Consider the following 24,479-nt stretch of genomic DNA (forward strand, 5'->3'; position numbering starts at 1 on the left):
ATCTAGCATAGTCCAGCATAAGTTCTCCGAATCTTGGGTAAAGGAGCTGGCCACTTTCTTTAATACGAAAATCAAATTGATTCAAGAATCTTTTCCACCAGCTGCCCCAAGTGCTTCAGTGCATGACTCCAACTTGATGACTTTACCTCCTGATTCTTGCCCCATTTTATCGGAGTTTTCTCCTTTATTGGAATCTAATTCTCTGGATCTTTTACTCAGGATTAAATCTGGCTCTCCGCTCGATCCATGCCCGGCGAGCTTTTTAGCCAGGACTGCCAAGATTCTGAATTCCTTAATCTCTCCTGTTTTGAACCTATCTTTGTCCAGCGGCACTGTTCCGCCAGCCTGGAAGAAGGCAATGGTCGTTCCCCTTCTTAAAAAACCAGGCCTTGACCCAGAAAAACATGCTAACTATAGGCCCATTTCTCTCCTGCCCAGCTTGGCTAAGATCGTCGAGAAGCACGTCCACTCTGTGCTTTCTTCCTTCCTTGAAGACCATGGGTTACTCCACTCTACCCAATCTGGCTTCCGCTCCAACTTGAGCACGGAGACCGCTCTTTTGGAAGTTAATGAAGCCATTAAGGAAGTTCTCGACTCAGGAGGAAGAGCAATGCTGGTGATGTTGGATCTGTCGGCGGCCTTCGACACCGTCCCGCATGAGGCCCTCTTGAGAAGACTTTACGAGATCGGTCTCAGAGGGACGGTGTTGAGCTGGCTGAGATCTTACCTAGCGGGTCGTCGACAAGTGGTCTGGGCCCCCCCGTACTCCGCCGAGGTGCCGCCTATGAATGTCGGAGTCCCTCAAGGATCGGTGCTGAGCCCGACCCTTTTTAACATCTTCATGACTCCATTGGCGATACTGGCGGAGTCGATGGGTGCCCAGATCATATCATACGCTGACGACACCCAGCTCCTCTTCACCTGCAAGAAGGGCATGGAGTTTGACGGGGAGAGCATCCGTGGCTGCCTTGGGGCTGTCTTCAACTGGTTTCAGCGGAGCAGCCTTAAGTGCAACCCTGATAAATCCGAGGTGCTCTTCTTCGGCTGTCAGGCAGAACCGCCCTGGCAGGAATGGTGGCCGGTTTGCATGTCCCCCCCTTCCTCTTCCTCTTTGGTCGCTAAAAACCTTGGGGTCAAAATCGATAACACCCTGGCTCTGAAAACACAGATCACAGGTCTCACGGGTACCTGTTTTGGTCTACTTAAAATGATGCGTAAATTCCTTCCTTTGCTCCCTTTAGCCCACAGGAAGCTGACAGTACAAGCTCTGATCTGTTCCAGGCTTGATTATTCGAATGTCCTCTACCTGGGTTTGCCGGACTATCTCTTGCATAAACTCCAGGTTGTACATAATTCAGCGGCAAGAGCCATCTTCGGCCTACCCCGGCAAGCCAGATCATCTGAGTTGCTTTCCTCCCTTCACTGGCTTCCGATCAAGAAGCGAATCACATTCAAAGCTCTTACACTGGCCCATAAGGCACTCCATTTGGTGGGGGCCTCCTACATTCAGAAACGGCTTTCTTTTTACAAACCCTCCAGATCTCTCCGGTCGGAAAATCTTGGCCTGGCAATGGTGCCTCCCATTAGGAAAGTCAGAATTGGTGGACGTTCCTTTAAATATCTCGCTCCCAAACTATGGAACTCCCTTCCTGTTGATCTCCGTCTTATTCCCAACCTGTTTGCCTTTAGAAAGGCCTTGAAAACCTGGCTTTTTAATCAGTAATTCTGTTATGTTTCTGTTCTCTTTTTTCTTTTCTCAGTAATGGGTCAGAAAGCGCCGGGACACTCCTTGGAGTAGCCGTGCGCTATATAAGTCACCCATTAACATAACATAACATAACATAACATAACTTAACTCTGTGAGGAGCAGCAAAGAAACTGACTGTTATATAGAGCTAGTCTCTATGGTTGTTATTTTCTTACTATAAGCAATCTGGGAATGCTATGTTATAATGTTATCGTGATTCTCATTGGCTGCTGTGGGTTTGCAGTAAATGAAAGAGAAGCATAATCCGAAGCCTCCGGTCCTGTAATAGAATTTGCACCAAAATCTTATGACTCCTTGAGTCAGGTGTAACAAGGACATTTTTTCTAATTTCTTTCTCTTTTTCCAACTTTGCATGTTACACATATAATGTGGGGAGAGCTTTGAGGCATAGATGTTGTACTTGAAGAGGACTCTTCCAGAACAAAACCTATGCTTCAGAAAATCCACACGCTTTGCACTCTTGGACAAGGGTACGTGCATTGGCACCTGGCTGCCAAAAGTGCCCCAGTGCACGGGGAGAGAAACAAATGTAACATATCTTATCAGATATGGTGCATTTTTTCTCTCTCTCTTTTACGTGAGGGAGAGCAGCATCTTTGGTGCAGTGTCACCTTGTGTTGAAGAAGAGTAAGTGTGGGCCTCAGTCTCACACAAACTCACTACCTGTCACGTGACTGTCACTCACACACAAATGCTTACACATACAGAAACATTTTCTCACACACGCACACACCCTCTCACTTAAACATTCTCATCTGCAAGCTTCAATACAAAATACATTAAAACCCATTTTTACTTGCCACAGCTGCTACCATAGGTCCTAAGAGTGCTTCATTTTACACTAATACTGAATAACAGAATATTATTCACTATCGGTATAGCACTGATGTTACCACCTCTGAGGCCAGGGGTTGCAAAGGCAGTGCCAGGGGTGGCAAGGTGAAAGCCAGGGGTGGCACATGCACCCCTGACAACACCTAAACGATGTCTATGTGCATTTGCAAGGGTCTGGATGTGTGTACCAGGTTATCCAGCAGTACATGGTTGTGGGTGTTGGAACACTGTAATATGCAGTACTTGGGTCTGCATGTACTTTACATAGACATGGGTGTCTTCATCAGGTCATGAAGCGATGCATGGTTCTCGGCGTTGGAAAGTACGTAGGTCTGTGTATTAGCACACGATCAAGGGCAGTACACAGGACTGTGTATTAGCAGATGGTCGACAACAGTAGACGGGTCTCTGGATCGATCGGCACACAGTAGCAGTACACAGGTCTGTGTATCAACACACGATCGACAGCAGTACACAGGTCTGTGTATCAACACACGATTGACAGCAGTACACAGGTCTGTGTATTAGCACATGGTCGACAGCAGTACACAGGTCTGTGTATCAGTACACGATCAACAGCAGTACACAGGTCTGTGTATTAGCACATGGTCGACAGCAGTACACAGGTCTGTGTATCGGTACACGATCAACAGCAGTACACAGGTCTGTGTATTAGCACATGGTCGACAGCAGTATACAGGTCTGTGTATTAGCACATGTTCGACAGCAGTACACAGGTCTGTGTATCGGTACACGGTCAAGGGCAATACACAGGTCTGTGCATTGGTACGTGATCGAGAGCAGTACACAGGTCTGTGTTTAGGCACATGTTCGAGGGTAGTGTATAAGTCTGTGCATCTGCACACGACTGACGGCAGTACACATGGTCTGTGCAACGTTACACTATTGAGAGTGGGGATAGGTCTATGTATCAGCACACAATCAAGGGTAGCACACAGGTCTGTGCATTAGTACACGATTGAGAGTAATACATAGATCTGTGTATCAGCACACGATCGACATCAGTACACAGGCTTGTGTATCGGCACATGATCGACATCAGTACACAGGCTTGTGTATCGGCACACGATCGACATCAGTACACAGGTTTGTGTATCAGCACACGATTGACATCAGTACACAGGTTTGTGTATCGGCACACGATCGACAGCAGTACACAGGCTTGTGTATCGGCACACGATCGACAGCAGTACACAGGTTTGTGTATCAGCACAAGATCGACATCAGTACACAGGTTTGTGTATCGGCACACGATCGACAGCAGTACACAGGCTGGTGTATCAACACACGATCGACAGCAGTACTTTTGTTTGTGTATCAGCACACGATCGACATCAGTACACAGGTTTGTGTATCGGCACACGGTCAACATCAGTACACAGGTTTGTGTATCGGCACATAATCAACAGCAGTACACAGGCTTGTGTATTGGCACACAATCAACAGCAGTACACAGGCTTGTGTATCGGCACACGATCAACAGCAGTACACAGGCTTGTGTATCAGCACACGATCGACATCAGTACACAGGTTTGTGTATCGGCACACGATCAACAGCAGTACGCAGGCTTGTGTATTGGCACACGATCGACTGCAGTACACAGGCTTGTGTATCGGCACACGATCGACAGCAGTACACAGGCTTGTGTATCGGCACACGATCGACAGCAGTACACAGGCTTGTGTATTGGCACACACTCGACATCAGTACACAGGTTTGTGTATCAATACACGATCAACAGCAGTACACAGGTTTGTGTATCAACACACGATCGACAGCACTACACAGGTCTGTGTATTAGCACATGGTCGACAGCAGTAGACAGGTCTCTGGCCCCCACTGGTTTTGCCCCCGCCCACCTTGGGCACGAGAATCTGTGGGAAAACCACGCTAGGAGGAGAGGTGGGCCCACCTTTGCCAACCCCACCCCTCATACGGTGGAGGCGTGGTGAAGCACACATCTCAGCCCCCTCCATCTTGAAGATGAGGGGATCCAACCAATCAGGAAGAGGCTCATACCCCCCTCCCACTGGGGAGTGGCTTACTAGGGGGTGCACCCACCTCAGGGAAGGTAATCAGCACAACCCTTTTAACACCCCTAAGTGTTAGTGTCCTTAGATTCAAGGACGAAAGAATAAGGACCGAAGAGCTGTGCTGACCCAGGAAGAAGAGGACACCAACTGTTTTGGCCCCAACCCTACTGACCTGTCCTGACTCCGACCTGCCTACAGCAAAGAAACCGGCGTGTCCAGCAGCCAGCAGCTCCCCCATTGCCCGGAGGACCTGCCCTGCACTCACCTAACAGACTCTGTGTCCTGTGAGCACCAGATTTTCTCTGCAAAGACTCCAAGAACAGAATCCTTACCCCAGTGGCTCCATGATTCTGCACCACTCTGCACTCGATGCCCACAGACTGAGTTCGAGTGGCCCAACCCCACGAGGAGGTCTCCCCAGCAATTCTGACCTGGGATCTGGTAATACCAAGCCTCCCTCTTGCTTCAAGATACAGCCCCAACCTGAAGGGTACCCCCAAGTGCGACTGAAGATTGTAAGAAGACCCCGACCATGACCGAAGCAGTCCGAAGAGCCCGACCGGAACTGGAAGTGGTCAGAAGAATCAACGCCAAAAGACACCCCAGCACCCGATGCCCCACGGCCTTGGATGGCCCAACCAATGGTATCCAGGCATCTCCCAAGATCATGGCTTAGCTCTTCAGCCGGTGGCCCCCTCAGGAAGTCTCCCTGCCTGAGCCTGCAGCCTCTTTGCTGAACCGAAGGTCCCCTTTGGAAATCACAGGGTCCCCAACATCTTCTTGGCACACGGCACCTGTCCGCCCCTGGGCTGCAGGTGGGGCTGCTCATGTGCTAGTCTTTGGCCCCTACAGTGCTGACCTTAACCCCAGGAGCTTTGCTCCCAAACCCGAGTGGTCTGCCCGTCGGCAGTCCCTAACCAAAGTCCCCCTTAGCCCCATTGACTAACATTGGGCCCTTGCACCCTGCACTCGGCCGCCCCAGTGCCGCTGGTGGCGCAACTCGAGTGCCCATCTAGACCTTGTGGAACCTTGGTCTCAACCCTCAAAACTCCCAACTTGTAAGGCGCTTACTTACCTGTGTAACCATTTGTTTCCACAGGAACCCATGTTATGAGATTTTGAGCCTTAAATGTTCTAAGTGTTGAACTGTTGTTTTGTATGGGAAAAGTGATCTAAAATGCAATGTATAAGAAGTCTTACCTTGTATTGTGAGATCCTTAGGTGTGGTATCTAGGCATATCACCCCAGTACTCAATGTAATCTAAAGGTAATCAAAAAGTACTCTGAAAGTAATTGATGAGTAATTTCAACTGCTATTTGAAACCATACCAAACTGTGACTGTTCCACATCCATTCCAAATTGCATTTCTGTGTAAAGTTTTACATTTTAAAGTACATTTTAACTACCACAGAAAAAGGATGGTTAGGAAACGAGTTGCGTACAGTGTGAGCTCTCAGTACCATATGCTCAAAGGACCTAGATGACGCCCATCCACCGTCACCACTTATGTTGAGCAGAATTCTACGCCCAACAAGCACAACGGATTCATGTCCTGAGCAACAATAATGTCTAATATTTTGGATTATTCTTGTTCAGGACATTCATCCATTGTACATTTTAACTGCCTGTACCAAGTCCTGCCTGGTTGTGGAAATAAAATACAAGTATATCTTTTTTACACTAACCCAGTTGGTCTGGATTCAGTCTCTGTGTGCATCAGTCTTGATGGAGTGAATACAATAAATGCTGAACGCACCCTCTAGATAAGCCTCACTGCTCGCCCGCACTACAAGGAAGAGAGCTGTTACCTCATTTCTCCTCTGCTATAGCTCTGGGGAGTCCCTGGAATCTGTGCACACTATACCATACTTGAGTGTAGTATATACAGGATCAGCTTCCTACAGGGTGTTAGAGTTAGGTTTGTGTTTTTGCTTTTTCAGAGCATGTTGTGTCTTGTAATGATTGTTAATGTGCTGTGTGGTTGTGTGATTGTGAGATGTGTAAAGTGACATGATTGTGCATTACTGCTGTTATATCTGATTGATGCTGGATTTCTGGTGTGATGTGTGTCTTAGCTGGTGTTTCTAGAGTGTGGTGTGTTTATAAGTTTCATGTTAGGGTGAGGCTCATGTGTTGATGTGGTTGTCACTCTGATATTCAATATTGGCAGCCCTTTATCAATGGATGTTGGGCATTAATAGTGGCAGCCCTTTATCAATGGATCTTGGGCCTCAACAGTGCAGCCCTTTATCAATGGATGTTGGGCATTAATAGTGGCAGCCCTTTATCAATGGATCTTGGGCCTCAACTGTGCAGCCCTTTATCAATTGATCTAGGGCATCAATATTGGCAGCCCTTTATCAATGGATTTAGGGCCTCAACAGTGCAGTCCTTTATCAATGGATCTTGGGCCTCAATAGTGGCAGCCCTTTATCAATGGATCTTGGGCCTCAACTGTGCAGCTCTTTATCAATGGATCTAGGGCATCAATATTGGCAGCCCTTTATCAATGGATTTAGGGCCTCAACAGTGCAGCCCTTTATCAATGGATCTTGGGCCTCAATAGTGGCAGCCCTTTATCAATGGATCTTGGGCCTCAATAGTGGCAGCCCTTTATTAATGGATCTTGGGCCTCAATAGTGACCGCCCTTTATCAATAGATCTTGGGCCTCAATAGTGACCACCTTTTATCAATGTATCTTGGGCCTCAATAGTGTCAGCCCTTTATCAATGTATCTTGGGCCTCAATAGTGGCAGCCCTTTATCAATGGACCTTGGGCCTCAATAGTGACCGCCCTTTATCAATAGATCTTGGGCCTCAATAGTGACCACCTTTTATCAATATATCTTGGGCCTCAATGGTGGCAGCCCTTTATCAATGTATCTTGGGCCTCAATAGTGACCACCCTTTATCAATGGATCTAGGGCATCAATAGTGACCGCCTTTTATCAATGTATCTTGGGCCTCAATAGTGGCAGCCCTTTATCAATGTATCTTGGGCCTCAATGGTGGCATCCTTCTATTAATGGATCGTAGGCCTCAATAGTTGCAGCCCTTTATCAATGGATTTTGGGCCTCAATAGTGACCACCTTTTATCAATGTATCTTGGGCCTCAATAGTGACCGCCTTTTATAAATGGATCTTGGGCATCAATAGTGGCAGCACCTTTATCAATATATCTTGGGCCTCAATAGTGGCAGCCCTTTATCAATGGATCATGGGCCTCAATAGTGACCGCCTTTTATCACTGGATGTTGGGCCTCAATAGTGGCCGCCTTTTATCAATGGATGTTGGGCATCAATAGTGGCAGTCCTTTATCAATGGATCTTGGGCCTCAATAGTGGCCGCCTTTTATCAATGGATCTTGGGCCTCAATAGTGGCCGCCTTTTATCAATGGATCTTGGGCCTCAATAGTGGCCGCCTTTTATCAATGTATCTTGGGCCTCAATGGTGGCAGTCCTTTATCAATAGATCTTGGGCCTCAATGATGGCAGTCCTTTATCAATAGATCTTGGGCCTCAATAGTGGCAGTCCTTTATCAATGGATCTGAGGCCTCAAAAGTGGCAGCCTTTTATCAAAAGATCTTGGCCATCAGCAGTGTCCTCCTTCACTTTGATGTGACTGGTGCACACATTTTTTTTCATTATGGGAACACTATGACTAAAGGACTTGATAATCTCGTAAACTGCTAAAGCCGGAAAAATGTTTAATTCCAGAGACTTGAAACTCCAGTTGGATTGTGGATCGTCACGAACGGTTCCACATCGCAACCTAACTGAATTCACGACGCGACAGCTTCGTGTACGATTTATCATGCCTTGGGTTCCCACGACTGTTTGTTAGAAATTTGACGTTTATATCATGAAAGAATGCAAGTCCCCTGAAGAAGGGTTCGCCCGAAATGCATAGGGCTTAAATATTTTGAAATTGTTGAAAAGAAACATACAATACTATGTGAGAAATAGTATGAATTGGAAATGAATACATTTGTGAATTAAAGAAATTATCGTGAAACAATCTATCACCCCCTGGATCACCATTATTTGAATCTTGACAACTTCGGAGTGCTGAGTAGAGGACGTTACTCCCACGGGAGACAACGCATTCATTTTTAATTCCAGTGACTGTCATGAGAACTGTTTGCAGAATAAAGGTAGGTAATGTGCTGGCCCACCAAAAGAAGGCTTGTTCAAAAGGGGAGATGATCTGGAGTTAGGATGTGTTAATGCTAGTAGAATATAATCTTCTGTAGGTGGTTTTAGCACAATCAAGTGGATAAATTCCTATCATCAGATAGTGGTTGAATATTTTAAACTGTCACTTAGAAAACTCTCCTCTCCCACCGTGCACCAACAGCAGATCAGCCTCATAAGCTACATTTGGAGATGGATCCATTTCATAATGCAGTTGGAAAGTGTTGCTGTTGATGTGAGTCAAGCCGCGTCCTACCCAGGACGCTGGACTCTGTTGCACTTACTTGCACCGTCTTCAATAAAGGACTGAAGCTGTGATGGGGCTTCAGTCATCGACGACAATGTGCTGAGGCTGCTGCTTCTCCTTTGCACATCAACCTTTCGAAAGGACTTGCTGTTCCTTCCGTTACCATTACCGGTAACCCGAGGTGGCTCGATTGAGACACAACAAAGTCTCCTTTGGCCATTAAGATAGATGTGATTGAGAGAGTTTGCGTCTTTTCTCGATTTATGGGTTTATCTCCATCTTGAGATGCTTGTCACAGAAACACCTCTGGAACAGCATCTCGTCTTCTCCTTTAACCTTCAACAATGGATGCACACTGACGCCGTAGAAGATCAGGAGCAGCAATGAGCTCTGAGGATCACCACACCCGAGCTAATCTGTCCATGGTGCGGTTGTGTCAAATCCTGCCGTTTGCCGATGATGCGATAGGAATGATGGGATCCAATGCGGAGCTGTGTGGTCCCTGCAGGAGAACCTCATGGTCCGTTGTGTCATGTGCTACCACAAGCCCGAGAAGATTTAGAACCCCTGGATGCCCCGGGAGACTGATCTTGAAGCAAACATACCAGTTTCAAGCAGAAGGACATTAAGTATTGAGGATGAACTGTTTGGTGTGAAGCACAACTTGAAACGGTGTGTGAAGCACAACTTGAACTATTGGGAGTCGGATGTTAGTCAATTGCAGGCAAAGAAGGATAGCTAAAGTCTTCTTTTTTCACAAGAAGCTCCTGGTGGCCTACTGTGAAGATAGATAGTGAAGACTAAGGGCACGCGTGGTTGCGGTGTCATGATGGTCGTTGCTGGTGCAGCACAGAGCATGGCACCTGTTTTATGCACCTGCAGCAGGGTGTACAAGGAATTCATTTAACAAAATATCTCTCCAAGTAAGTACCTTATTTTCACAGAGCACACCTCGGAGGCAGGAGGCAAACCTTGGTCACTTTTTCTGAGCTTTAATATCTTATAATAAAGTACTAACTCAAATATCGGGTTAGATGAGTTTGTTTTATGAACTGCAGGTGCAAAAGAATTGTGCTTGGCCCTTTGGGGTCTGCACAAGCTAAACTATTGACTGAAATTGTCACTTGTGAGTGAGGGTCGTTCACGGAAGGAAATCAGTTTCGTTAGGGATACCCCACTATGATGTGCTAATAGTGCTATTTTGAGGGGCCTGATTTACTCTGAAAGACACCATCTTTTATTGCCACATCTCCACTGACCACTTCAGTAGCACACCCCTAGCAAGCCCTCCACGACCAAGGGACCGGCATACATCATCCACCACCTGAACTTCCACCAACCCTTTACAGACCTTTGCTCAGCCTCTCTCGCCCTCGCACAGACACCAAACATCTGCCAAAATTTCAGCGAGGCCGTTCCTTCCCCTACCTCACCGACAAGGCCTGAAGCAGGCTTCCCCATCCACCTCTGGTCAGGACCTTCCCTGGTGGAATTCAGGAAGAGATTCAAGACCTGATTTTTTGGCTCAACCCAGCAATCTAGTGCCTGGATACCCTTGCGGGTGATTAGCCGTGCACTACAAATATGAATTGATTGATTGATTGTTGCGTGCTGCTGAAGAAGACACCGACTATGCGCCTAACTGAAAGAGATCGCTAGTGAGCTGACGGTCTGCAACCACTTTTGTGACCAGTATATCAGTATATCTGTCCTCCTGGTCTATATGGATTCTAAGCAGGCTGTAATATTATTTCTGTCCCGAGGGTTTTCTTTCAAGCCCACTATGATCCAGGGATCTTTGGTGTACAATTGTCGCCACCAACTAAAACCCGTACTGCCAGAGATCGATAGTGAGCGGACTGGTGAGCTCACAGCGGAGTCACTTACCAAAGATATCCTTTCACTAGCCAGGCCTTCTCTTTGAAGAGACACTACATAGTTACAGGAAAGGAGAGAGCAGACTGACTTCCTGGAAACTGATGGACTTTTCATGGAATGAGTACACAGAAATTAGGGATTGACTCCTACTTTCAACAAGTGAAAGGATTCATACAAATCGTGAATGTGTGCAAGAATACTTGGTGCTTTTCTGAATTATTTGATGGGGTCAATCAGTCAACCAGGAATTTATAAAGCTCTGCTCTTCCCCCCTTGAGGGTATCCGTGTGCTGAGGTGTAGCTGGTCTCAGACAAAAAGCCAGGTTTGAGTCCCCTTCTGAAGTCCGCCAGGGAGGGTGATGTTCGGAGGTGGAGGGGCTCCAGGCCTTGACAGTGAGGCAGGAGGAGACACAACCTCCGTTATGGCTGCGGCGAATGCAGGGGAGGGGGTGCAAGGGCCAGAGAGGGGGAGCGCAGGTGTCTGGCCAGTCAGTGGAAGTTCACACGGTGGTTGATGTATGCTTGTTCCTGGTTGTGTAGGGCTCTGCAGGCCTGTCAGAAGCTTGAACTGGCACCTCTCCTGGACGGGGAACTATTGGAGGTTCCTGAGGAGGTTTGCTTGAGGAAGATGAGGATGAGTCTGCCTGCTGCATTCTGTATGATCTGGAGTCTCTCGAGGAGTTGGTTGGTGATGCTGGCATAGACCGCATTTCCGTAGTCGAGCGGCTGGTGATGAGTGGCTGGGTGATGGTTTTCCTGGCGTTGACGGGAATCCATCTGAAGATTTTTCGGAGCATACGGAGGGTGTGGAAGCAGGGAAGGAGACTGCGTTGATTTGGCGCTTAATGGTGAGCTTATTGTCAAGGATGACTCCAAGGTTGTGAGTGTGGTCCGTTGGTGTGGGGGCGGGTCCAAGTGCAGGGGTCCACCAGCTGTTGTCCCACAGGGAGGTGTACGTCCCGTAGATCAGCACTTCCGTCATGTCCGTGTTGAGTTTTAGGCAGTTGATCCTCATCCAGCCAGCGACACTGGTCATGGAGTTGCATAAGTTTGTTCTGGTGGTGGAGGGTTCTTCGGTGAGAGAGAGGATGAGTTGTGTGTCGTCTGTTTTGGATATGATGTTAACTCCATGGGAGGATGAGTTGTGTGTCGTCTGTTTTGTATATGATGTTAAGTCCATGGGAGGATGAGTTGTGTAGCTTCTGTTTTGTATATGATGTTAAGTCCATGGGAGGATGAGTTGTATGTCGTCTGTGTTGGATATGATGCTAAGTCCGTGGGTTCTGACGATACCCGCAAGGGGTGGCATGTAGGAGTTGAACAGTGTGGGGCTGAGGGACGATCCTTGTGGTATGCTGCAGATAATGGTATTCGGTTCTGAGGTGAAGGGTGGCAGGTGGATTCTCTGAGTTCTTCCCATGAGGAAAGAAGCAATCCATTTGTGGGTGTCCCCCTGGACGCAAATGCGGGTGAGTTTGTTGATAAGGGTGTGGCGAGATGTGGTGTTGAAGGCCGCTGAGAGGTCAAGGAGGATCAGGGCTGCTGTTTCACCACTGTCGAGGAAGGATCTGATGTTGCCAGTTGCGGTGCTCAGGGCGGTCTCTGTGCTGTGTTTGGTGCAGAAGCAGGATTGGGAGGTGAGGTATCGAGCAGGTTGTTTTTTCTAGGTGTGCAGTGATCTGGTGGTTAAAGGTCTTCTAGAGATCTTTGGTACGATACAGAAGCAGCAAGATGCGGCAGCAGTCTTTGAGTTTGCTGTGGTCGGCAGAGTGTTTCTTAAAGAGCGGTCAGACCTCATTGTGTTTTCATCTCTCGGGGAAGGCCTCCGTGTTGATGGAGGCATTGAGGATGTTGATGAGTTACGCACTGAGTTCTTTGGTTGCGAAGTTAAAGAAATGGTGTGGGCATGGGTCCATGGGTGCTCTGGAGTGGATAGAGGACATGGTAGCTGTCTTGGTGATCGGAGTCCACGTAGTGATCGAGTGGGTGGTGTCAGTGGGTGGGCGGAGGTTGTTGATTTCTAAGTGGGTTGGGGATCGAGGTTGTTGTAGATTGTGATTATATAGCTGTGGAAGTCGTTTGACAGGGTATTGCAGAGTTCTTGGGAAGGGCGAACTATGTTCTCTGTGGCCAACTGACTTTTTCTCTTTGCTATTTTTAATATAGCCATTTGTATTTTAATGCACCGAGATTGTGAAAGTACAGTCCCACCTGTGAAATGTATAATAGTTGAAAATGCCACATTATTCAAGCATAATTAGTAAATTAGTTGATTAATTGGTTCATTGACTGATTCATTGATTGAACAGTTTATGGTGGAGAGTTGTATTGTAGCTGTTAGTTATTTGAGTTGGTCACCTGTTGAGTTGTTTTTTAATGTAGCATTTATTATTTATATTTTATTGCACTGCAGTTGTTTCTGTAGTGATTTTAAAATTATCATGTGCTGCACTCAAACTTTCCAAGTAACTAATCTCAAAAATATATTTTTTTCAAAGACTTTACCTTACAGTTTGTTCAAAGTATACATCTTCAATTTCTTGTTGCAATTATACATTTACATACAAAGCGAATTGTTTTATGATCAGACAGCACATACATTTCATGCCTATCACATCAGGACTTCTTCAGGGCTATCAGGTTATATGAGCAACAGTCATTAAAGAAGTAGCAAGATTAGGTTTTATTAGCATCACCATATGTGAGAACAAGGGAATCCTTTAAGAAAATGCATGTCATAACTGGGCTCTGTAACACCTGGGACATACCTGATGTGACATGGGCGAAACGTGTTGATTGGTTGTTGATGAACTTGTTTTTAAATTTTTAACTGCAATAAAAAATTAAAGATATTTAACTAGAATAAACCGTAAAGTGTTTGCAAAAACACTTTTGAGATTGGTTACTTGGAAAGCTTGAGTAAAGGCCATGATTTGTACATACAATATATTTTTCTCTTTTTTTGTAGAGCTCTTGAATATGGTACCGTTTGCGGCTTAGTCCTTGTTTAGGTAACCTTTGAGTAGTATGGAGTGCTAATGCCGTAAGCAGCAAAGATCTTCATAACTGGGCATTGTTGCTGTATTGTGTTTGTGATTGTGGAGTTTTGGATTGCTCTTGTGAGATGTATTTGTTTCTTTGAAGCTGAGTTTTTGTTTTCAGTTTTGTAGGTTGTTTGGATTCTATGTCAGTAATTTTTAGTTTTTGTTCCACCCAGGTGATTTAGACTGCTTACGAGAACTGGGCAAATGATACGGGGTGACTAATATTGTGGGGAAAATAGATTTGTGGAGAGCTCTGTATTGTAAGGTGGTCCTTGACTGCTCAAATACTCTCAGCCAGGCTATGCCATCATTTTCTTTAGTGTTAAGCGAAAAGGGTTGGTCCGCGAAGCTGTACTTTGCATTAAATGTTGAACTCTTCTTGCAAAGATTGTGGCCCGAATTAACTAAGAGTTTGCATCGTGGTTGCATCTCTTTTTTGACACAGCCGAGCACAAATTCTATTCTGGCATTTACTCAGCCACGCAAAGCCCAATATGCGTGGCTTTGCGTTGCCTTGTAAAGAAAAGTAACGCTTTGCGCTGCCTTAAATTACACTGCGTCTGGGAGGTGTTACATGGGTGGAGTAAAAGGTGTTTCTTTTCATGCAGCCATGTATTCTGACACAAACCTTCATTTACTAAAACCAGTAACCAAGGAGAATGGTGCTCCTACTAGAGGCTGGTGTAACAAGGAGAAATATATTTAGTTCTCCCCGTCACTTCCTCTTTGGATGTGTGCTACATTACGCAGCACACATCCAAAGAGGAATATCCTCTAAGAATAGATTTTGTGCAGGAAGGCAGCCATTAGTTCACCAGCTCTGCGAGAGAGCTGAGCTCTGCCGTATCGTAGTAGGTAGGGCACATTTCTGCTCTCGCCCTTTGACGCATCGCAGTGCAGTAACATTCCTTGCTGTGTTGTGTCAAAGTTTTGAAAATCTGCAGCTGGGTGGTTTTCTGTTGGACATTGGCTTGATGCCGTGTATACGCTGAATATCATCGGGTGGTGAATGGGTGGGTTAGTGAGATGCTTGACCTGTTTGTAGTTTGTGTGCTTTTGATGTGTTTGATTGGATTGTTGTGGTGATCTTGGATGGTTGCAGATTCTTCATTGTTGCGAGCGGGTGGGGAAATGCAGTTCCTTCGAGCTCTCCCCCCCACCCCCTCACCCTCCTTGATAAATGCTCCAACCAGCCCGTGGTCACCACTCGTTCCTGGGCAGAGGAGTCCCCTCAACAGGAGTTTCACTTGGGTTTCCCTGAGGCGAGGGAGCTCACGTCCACGCAGGCCCATGGCAGAGCGGCAGAGCATGTGAGCGTGAGATCGGCCCTCCTAACCTCAGCTTCCCTTTATTGTCTCTCTTTGTAACTCCCTCCAGGAGCTTGGTCGGAGGACTTAGAAGAAAGACTTCCTTCTGCATCAGGTAGACCTGATTTACCCGGCTTCAGTCATTGCCCATGCACCAGCCTCTCTCTCTCATGCTGTGACCCTACTCAGGTGCAACAGGAAGAAACTATACTGAGCTCAGGAACAGATATTTTATACAACTTTTGTCAATATGAGTTCATCTCAGGACACAGTGGTTGATACACTTGGGCCTGTATGACCCTACAGGCCACCTCTGAAGTCGGTCTTTTGCACTTGTGAACGTTTAAGCTGAACATGATCTGTTTTATGTCAGGAACATTCTGGAACATCCTTCATTATGAATTTGTTTGGTGTCTGCCGTCTTAATTACTTGCTTCTTTGCCTGGCTCTGTCCTTGATTACCAGTTTGTCCATTGCATTCTGTATATCCTCCTGATATGTTCAGTGGGCCGTTTCCTTCATCACTGGTTTGGTTGCTGGGATCTTTCCCGAGATAGTAGTTTATCGAGTGACTTTGGTTCTTCTTTGTTGCTGTTTTATTTGAATATTCCTCCATTAATGGGTTGTTTTTTAGTTCTGCCATGCATTACTTGTTTGTTTCCTAGTTGAGTTTTTTCCCTATGAAGTGGTGTCTCTGCTGATTACAGTCATTCTTGACTGGTTGAATTCTACATATATTCCTTCATTATTTGTTTGTCTTTTGAGTTTTGCTCCTTATTTCCTGTTCATTTGCTCGTTCCTGTCTTTTATTTCTGGTTTGTTTTCTGGCTTTTGTCCTTTGTTATTGGTTTGGTTGTTGTTTTTTCCTTCATTGCCCTTCAGTTTATTGTGCTCTTTCCTACATTACTGTGTTGTTTGCAGAATTCTGCCTTTCTTGTTTTTTTCTGGTTTGTGTTACTCATTACTGGTTTTTTGCTGGCTTCTGCCCTCTATAATGAGTTGTTTGTTGGAATTTTCTTAATTACTGGTTTGTTTGTTGGGTTTTGCTAGGGTGCCTCCCTCATTCCATGTCATTACAGGCATCTATTCCATTTCTTGGCTTTTAATTATTATGTGTGATTGAGTAATTTGGTCAATGGAAGCAAGCCATGCTGCAATACCCAGAAAGCACTGGGTTGTCAAATGGGGGGTTAGGACTTGGGTCAGTGTCCTTGATGACACACAGTGAAATGGCGCTCTTTACAGACAGGGGAGAAGGTTCTCTCCATCAATTATACACAATTATTATATACACAACTTGTACTAAGGCAAAGTTAACAAACTCGGGGCAGTGTCTATGCTGGCATAGAGTGAAATGGCAACCTTAGATTGTAATCTTCATTATTGGTTCGTTTGTTGGTTTTTGTCCCCATGTTTTTAGGGTATGTCTATCTTTCTCAATTTTCTTGCTGGGTCCTGACCTTCATTGCTTGCATGTGTGTTGGGTTCTGGCTGTCATTACTGGGTTGTGTGTTGGGTTCTGGCCATCACTAGTTTGGATGTTGGGTTGTCTCCTCCATTATTAGTTTCTTTACGGGTTCTTTGCTTCATAATGATTTTGATTGCCATAATATGCCCTTTATTGATGTTTTGTTGGTCTCCATGCTTCGGTTGGTCTCTTGGGTTCTGCTCTTGAGAATTGTTTTCCTTGTTGGTTTTTGTCCTTCAATGAAAGTTTCCCAGGTGTCTTCCTTCTTTTCTGATTTGTTTGTTGCATTCCCGTTTTCATTACTGAATTCTTTGTTGTATTCCGTCTTTTATTACTGATTTCTTTGTTGCGTTACGTCTTTCCTTACTGATTTCTTTGTTGTGTTCTGTCTTTCATTACTGATTTCTTTGTTGTGTTCCGTCATTCATTACTGATTTCTTTGTTGCGTTTCGTCTTTCCTTACTGATTTCTTTGTTGTACTCTGCCTTTCCTTAGTGATTTCTTTGTTGCGTTCCGTCATTCATTACTGATTTTTTAGTTGTGTTCTGTCATTTATTACTGATTACTTTGTTGTGTTCCGTCATTTATTTCTGATTTCTTTGTTGCGTTCCATCTTTCCCTTATTGATTTCTTTGTTGTGTCCCGTCATTCATTACTGATTTCTTTCTTGTGTTCTGTCTTTCCTTACTGATTATTTTGTTGTGTTCTGTCTTTCATTACTGATTTCTTTGTTGCATTCCATCATTCATTACTGATTTCTTTATTGTGTTTTGTCATTCATTACTGATTTCTTTGTTGCGTTCCTTCTTTCCTTACTGATTTCCTTGTTGCGTTCTGTCTTTCCTTACTGATTTTTTGTTGCATTCTGTATTTCCTTACTGATTTCTTTGTTGCGTTCTGTCTTTCATTACTGATTTCTTTGTTGCGTTCCATCTTTTATTTCTGATTTCTTTGTTGTGTCCCGTCATTCATTACTGATTTCTTTGTTGTGTTCTGTCTTTCCTTACTGATTTCTTTGTTGTGTTCCGTCATTTATTACTGATTACTTTGTTGTGTTCCGTCATTTATTACTGATTTCTTTGTTTCGTTCCGTCTTTCCTTATTGATTTCTTTGTTGTGTCTCGTCATTCATTACTGATTTCTTTGTTGTGGTCTGTCTTTCCTAACTGATTTCTTTGTTGTGTTCCATCATTTATTACTGATTACTTTGTTGTGTTCTGTCATTTATTACTGATTTCTTTGTTGTATCCATCTTTCCTTATTGATTTCTCTGTTGTGTTCTGTCTTTCTTTACTGATTTCTTTGTTGTGTGACATCATTCATTACTGATTTCTTTGTTGTGTTCTATCTTTCTTTACTGATTTCTTTGTTGTGTTCTATCTTTCATTACTGATTTCTTTGTTGCGTTCCGTCATTTATTACTGATTTCTTTGTTGTGTTCCATCATTCCTTACTGATTTCTTTGCTGTGATCCGTCTTTCCTTACTGATTTCTCTGTTGTGTTCTGTCTTTCTTTACTGATTTCTTTGTTGTGTCACATCATTCATTACTGATTTCTTTGTTGTGTTCCGTCTTTCCCTACTGATTTCTTTGCTGTGATCCGTCTTTCCTTACTGATTTCATTGTTGCGTTCCGTCTTTCCTTACTGATTTCTTTGTTGTGTCCCGTCATTCATTTCTGATTTCTTTCTTGTGTTCCGTCTTTCCTTACTGATTTCTTTGTTGCGTTCCGTCTTTCATTTCTGATTTCTTTGTTGTGTTCCGTCTTTCATTGCTGATTTCTTTCTTGTGTTCCGTCTTTCCTTACTGATTTCTTTATTGCGTTCCGTCTTTCCTTACTGATTTCTTTGTTGCGTTCCGTCTTTCATTACTGATTTCTTTGTTGTGTTCCGTCTTTCCTTACTGATTTCTTTGTTGCGTTCCGTCTTTCCTTACTGATTTCTTTGTTGCGTTCCGTCTTTCATTACTGATTTCTTTGTTGCGTTCCGTCTTTCATTACTGATTTCTTTGTTGTGTTCCGTCTTTCATTACTGATTTCTTTGTTGTGTTCTGTCTTTCCTTACTGATTTCTTTGTTGCGTTCCGTCTTTCATTACTGATTTCTTTGTTGTGTTCTGTCTTTCAGTACTGATTTGTATGTTGGCTTCTGGCATATGGTAACTGCCCGGTGGTGCACTGTGCCCTTCATTACAGTTTATTGGCACTGATATTACATGTTTGTTTGTTGGTGCATTCCTTGGTTGTCTCTATCTATCTATCATAACTAGTTTATTCAGTGTATGTCATCCATTAGCTGTTGTTTGTATTGATCCTCAGGACAGTGTCAGCCATGTAATTTAATGAAAACGTAGAATCCTGGTCCCCCTGATAGCAACAGAGACTGAGAGAGAAGGCTCAGCGTGGACAGAGAACTGGCCAGAGAAATCAAAGACTCCCAGAATTTCAGATTTTATTCTGCAGATTGCTTCCAAAAGTCCTGCCCGGGCTCCGCAGACTTTTAGAACAACTGGATTCTGATGGAGTTGTGTGTGATGAACCACATCTATCCGTCCACTTCCTTGTCTGTATGTCTGTCCCTTTCTTGCAGTGCTCACCCTTTGCCCACCACTTCCTTCACCCCCATCACCCCTTCACATAGAGCACTTTGTCCACTAACCCTAAGGTCTCCCCGGACCTAACAAATGCCTGAGATGGACGTCTACTACTTCAGACCCTCTTTCTGGCACACACTGTTGATTTACTCCTGGGTTGTGTTTGGTGGAATGCGGTCGATAACGTATTCAGAGTATCAGCGCTATGTCTATTGCAAGGGGAGTGAAGAAGAACGAGACAGTACTCTGACCTTCACACCTGCACTCACAGACCAGGACCTCACAGAAACATTTAAACATTTAGGGTTCCCCTTGGGATCCACCACGTGGGTACTCCGCAGGGTGCGAGGGAGGGCTGCTGGCCGCAGGGGTCTGAATTATGCTGGAGGGTGGACAATGATGGTCAGCCACGAGTCCAGTATTTTAATAAAAGTCCAAATGCTGACCAACAGTCTGGTTTGTTCAACCTTTACACAGTTATAGAGAAGTTAGAAGAAGCCATTGTTTCGCAGCGAAGTTAGCGCAGGTCTCTGAAGCTCAGAAGGTGGAGCTGAGTGCCCTGATCCCTTTGCCTGAGTACTAGTCTGTTTGAAGGCACTTTCAGTGGACCATCTTTTGGGTTGGCCTTAACATGCTTCTTGTCCATGCACTTGAAGCTGTCTCCATTCAGACACCTCCTTGGCACTAAGGAGACCTGACTTAGTGTTGATACACTGTGATCCGATTGATTGACATAATATCCTTTTCTCGCTCCACATGTCTGAGGATATTGGACAGCCTGTTTCTTTTTTGCTCGATCCACGCCTGCAGAAAGAAGCCTGGTTTATAAAAAGGTCTCTTAAGGGCATTGGGAAGTTCCTACACTCTCAGATATTTTTTGTGTTTGCTATAGTGCATCAGGGTGTGTCAGGAAGTTACTCATAGTAACGTTGAGTAGAGAAGGGTGTGGCAGAAAAGCATCCACAGTGATTTATTAGGGTGAGGCAGGAAGGATCACATTGATTATATTGATCAGGTCATCTGTATTGGTACCATATGATTTGAAGCTGTGCCTCCCCCTGTGAAAAACCAGGGTCATTCAATGAGGGTAAAGGCAGCATCCTGGGCAGAGGTCCAATGAGTTTCTCTGCTGCGCATTTACAAGGCGACGACTGCGTCCAACATGCCAACTGAGACCCACATGGCACACCTCCAGTGCATTCTACTCAATGCAGGATTGCTCAGAAAGCATCTGGGACAGGATCTCATCCCTCACCACACACATCATCACAGATACCTGCCATCGCCACCCCCAAAGGCTATGCGATAACACACTGGGACGAAACCAACAAACACGGAGGTGGAATTACCGTCATCTATAAAAACACCATCCGCTGCAAGACCTCTTCAGATGACCGGACCCTGACAATGGAGCATCTCAACTTCCAACTTCACACAGACAGAAAATGGAACATCAGAGACACCCTCATCTACAGGCATCCAGGCCCCAGCTTCTGCAACAGCATCCCTGACCTCATCGCCCGATCGCCATTGACTCCGAGCACTACATCTTCCTAGGGGTTCCTAACTTCCAACTTGTCGACCCCAGCAACCCCAACACAACCGACCTCCTGGAAAGCATGAGCAACATCGGCCTCAAGCAACTGGTCACTAACTCTACCCACAGTGCAGGACACACGCTCGACCCCATCTTCACATCCAGTGACAGAGTCAAGTACAACCATGCCTCACAGCTCACCTGAACTGACCACTACAGCGTCCACATCACCATCTCAGGACCTACAAGGGTCTGGGTGAAGGACAACTGCCTCAAGGTCAACTCAACAAGACAGAAGTCCTTCTCTTCGGGAACAACACCTCGCCATGGAACAACGCAGGGTAGTCTGCTGAACTCAGCTCATCCCCCACCTTGACTGACAACACCCACCACCTCAGCATGATCTTGGACAGCAGCTCTCCATGACGAAACAGGTAAACGCAGTCTCATCTGCCTGCTTCCACACCCTTCGCATGCACCGCAAGATCTTCAGGTGGCTCCTGGTCAACACCACACTGACTGTCACGCAGGCCCTCGTCACCAGCAGGCTGGACTACGGAAACACACTCAATGTAGGACTCACTGCACGCCTCCTGAAGAGAATACAGACAATACAAAACTCAGCGGCCAGACTTATGCTTGACCTCCCTAGATGAACCCACATCACACCCCATCTCAAGAAGCTACACTGGCTCCTGATCCAGAAGAGATGCCAGTTCAAGATGTTGACCCACACCTCCAAAGCTGTGCACAGTGAGGGACAAGCGTAATAAACAGACGCATGACCTTCCACCAACCGACCAGACACCGACCAGCACTATCACCATGCCCCCCCAGCTCCATGCACAGAAACTGTACAAAGATATCAGAAGAACAGTGGAAGAACATTCTAAACTCCCACCTCCCAGGCACAACATCCAACCCAGAACAGGCTGCGAAGAACTTCTCCCAGTGAATCACTGAATGTGCTGACACAATCGTTCCCGCCAAGCCAGCCAAATTCAAGAGACCAGCCAGAAGAGTCAGCTCGTTCACTGCGGAGCTGAAAGCCACCAAATGCAATTGTTGGCAACTAGATCGGAAGTGGCGCACCAGCAAAGAGACCATAACACCTTCAAGACAGCACTCAACCAGTACCACCACCTCCTGAAAGAAACAAAGAAGAACACCCTAGCAAACTGCTCAGATGCCAGCACAAACCACAATAAGGAGCTCTTTGCCATTGTGGAAGAGTTCTCCAACCCCACAGACACAGAGAACGACATCACCCTTTCCAAGAACTGTGAGACACCCTGACGGACTTCTTCCACAAGAAGATTTCGGTCATCTACAAAAACTTCAAACTGCAACCACCTGCTGCCGATGGAATCAGCCTACTCACACCCACAAACACAAACCCCGAACACCTGCTCACCCATTGAGACCCTCTCACAACTCAAGCCACATTCTCCATCACATACTACATGCACTCAGGTGCACCCATGGACCCATGTCCCCACCACATCTTCAACATCAGGACCAAGATGATTGGCGACAAGCTCAAGAAAGTCCTGAACACCTCCATCACCTTGGCCTCCTTCCCTAAGGCGTGGAAACAAGCTGAAGTTACGCCCCTTCTGAAGAAACCATCTACCGACCCAGAAGAACCGAAGAACTACCGGCCCATCTTTCTGCTCCTCTTCCCAGGGAGGTACTCGAGAAGGCAATCAACCAGAAACTCGCCTAATACCTGAAACACAACAACTTGCTGGACCCTTCTCAGCTCAGGTTCCAAGACAGCCTTGATCTCAGCCACAGATGCCATCAGGGCCCTCCTGGACTGTGGTGAAACGGCAGCCCTCATCCTCCTGAACATGTCAGCTGCCTTCAACACCGTCTCCCATCACATCTTGATCAACATCGGAATCCAGGGTGACGGCCTCAAAAGGATCGCCTCATACCTCACCCAAAACACCCAGAGAATCCTTCTCCCACTGTTCACCTCAGAAGATCACCTGCAGCATCGAACAACACCTACATGACCCCCATGGCCAACACCGTCAGATCACACGGACTCAACATCTTCTCCTATGCTGAAGACACCCACCTCATCCTCTGACTGTCAGAAGACCCCTGCACCACCAGAGCCAGCGTCCGCAGATGTATGATGAACATTGCTGTCTGTATGAAGGACAACTGTCTTAAACTCAACACGAACAAGACAGAAGTCTTCATCTTTGGAAAGAACAGCTCGCCATGGAAAAATGAAGAGTGGCCTGCTGAACTCGGCACATGCCCTGCTCCACCAGACCATGCCCACAACCTCAGCATCATCTTGGACAGCAGGCTATCTATGCAGAGACAGGTAGATGCAGTCTCATCTGCCTGCTTCCGCACCCTATGTATGCTTTGCAGAATCTGCAGGTGGTGCCCAGGCAACATCACACTGACCGCCCCTTAGGCCTTTGTTACCAGCGAGGCTGGACTGTGGGAACACACTCAACGTGGGAATCACCGCACGCCTCCTGAAAAGACTACAGGCAATACAAAACTCAGCTACAAGACTCACCCTCTCCCTCCCCAGATGGACTCACATCACACCACACCTCAATGAGCGCCACCGGCTCCCGATCCAGATGGACTCACATCACACCACACCTCAATGAGCGCCACCGGCTCCCGATCCAGAAGAGATACCAGTTCAAAATGCTGATCCTCGCTTACAAAACCCTGCACAACAAAGGTCCAAAATACATCAACAAACACCTGACCTTCCACCAACCAAGCAGACACCTACAATCCACCTCCCTCTTCCTCGCAGACACCCCATGGATCCGCCGATCCAACAGTGGGGGACGCGGCGTTTCACACCCGGCAGCCAAAGCTTGGAGTGACCTTTCCCTGCTCCTCAGGGATGCTTCATCGCTCCAGGAATTCAAGAAGGGACTCGAGACCTGGCTGCTCGAATGAACAGTAATTGGTAAGAGAACACCTGTGCAGGTAGATTACAACTAATGCGGGCAAGACAATTTCAATTCAATCAGCAAACAATAATACAACATGTATTCAAAAATAGATATTTATTAAATAGAGTCATATATAAAAATATTTTTCTAATTTTCTTTGGTATTTATATATATATATATATGTTTGTCAAGAATCTGATAAATCATTTGATATTAAAATCAATTGCAGTCATTCAGTGTTATGTTTACATACATCAGTATTGCACAATTAGATATACAGAGGTCAAGAGACGTAGAAATATACAATCGATAATCGATGACGAGATTCATGATCACAGCTCAACAAACTGGTGTCGGATGAGCTCTGTGTATGGCAACTGGCGGCATGTCGCTATTCTACGCGTTTCGGCTATGCCTTCATCAGGCTTCCATCTCAGAATTCACTGAATGAAATACATAATCACACCGTAAATATGAAATGGAATGCGCGGTATTTACACGAAATAACCAAGAAATACACACTTAAGTGCTGTACAGAAAACGACGTGTTTCACTTTAATCACAAAATGATGTTACTTAGGAACATGAAACAACACATGTGTGTCATT

General features: G+C 45.7%; 1 protein-coding gene across 1 annotated transcript in view; it reads left to right on the top strand.

Moving 5' to 3' along the window:
- The window catches only part of MYBPC3 (myosin binding protein C3), a 423,360-nt gene that overhangs the window by 104,434 nt on the left and 294,447 nt on the right, over positions 1–24,479 (top strand). The window contains exon 8 of the mRNA XM_085646556.1: positions 15,403–15,447. Within this exon, the coding sequence (XP_085502682.1) occupies positions 15,403–15,447 (45 nt within the window). The remainder of the gene's footprint in view (positions 1–15,402; positions 15,448–24,479) is intronic.

Source organism: Triturus cristatus, chromosome 3_1 (genome assembly GCF_964204655.1).
Source record: "Triturus cristatus chromosome 3_1, aTriCri1.1, whole genome shotgun sequence".
NCBI lineage: Eukaryota > Metazoa > Chordata > Amphibia > Caudata > Salamandridae > Triturus > Triturus cristatus.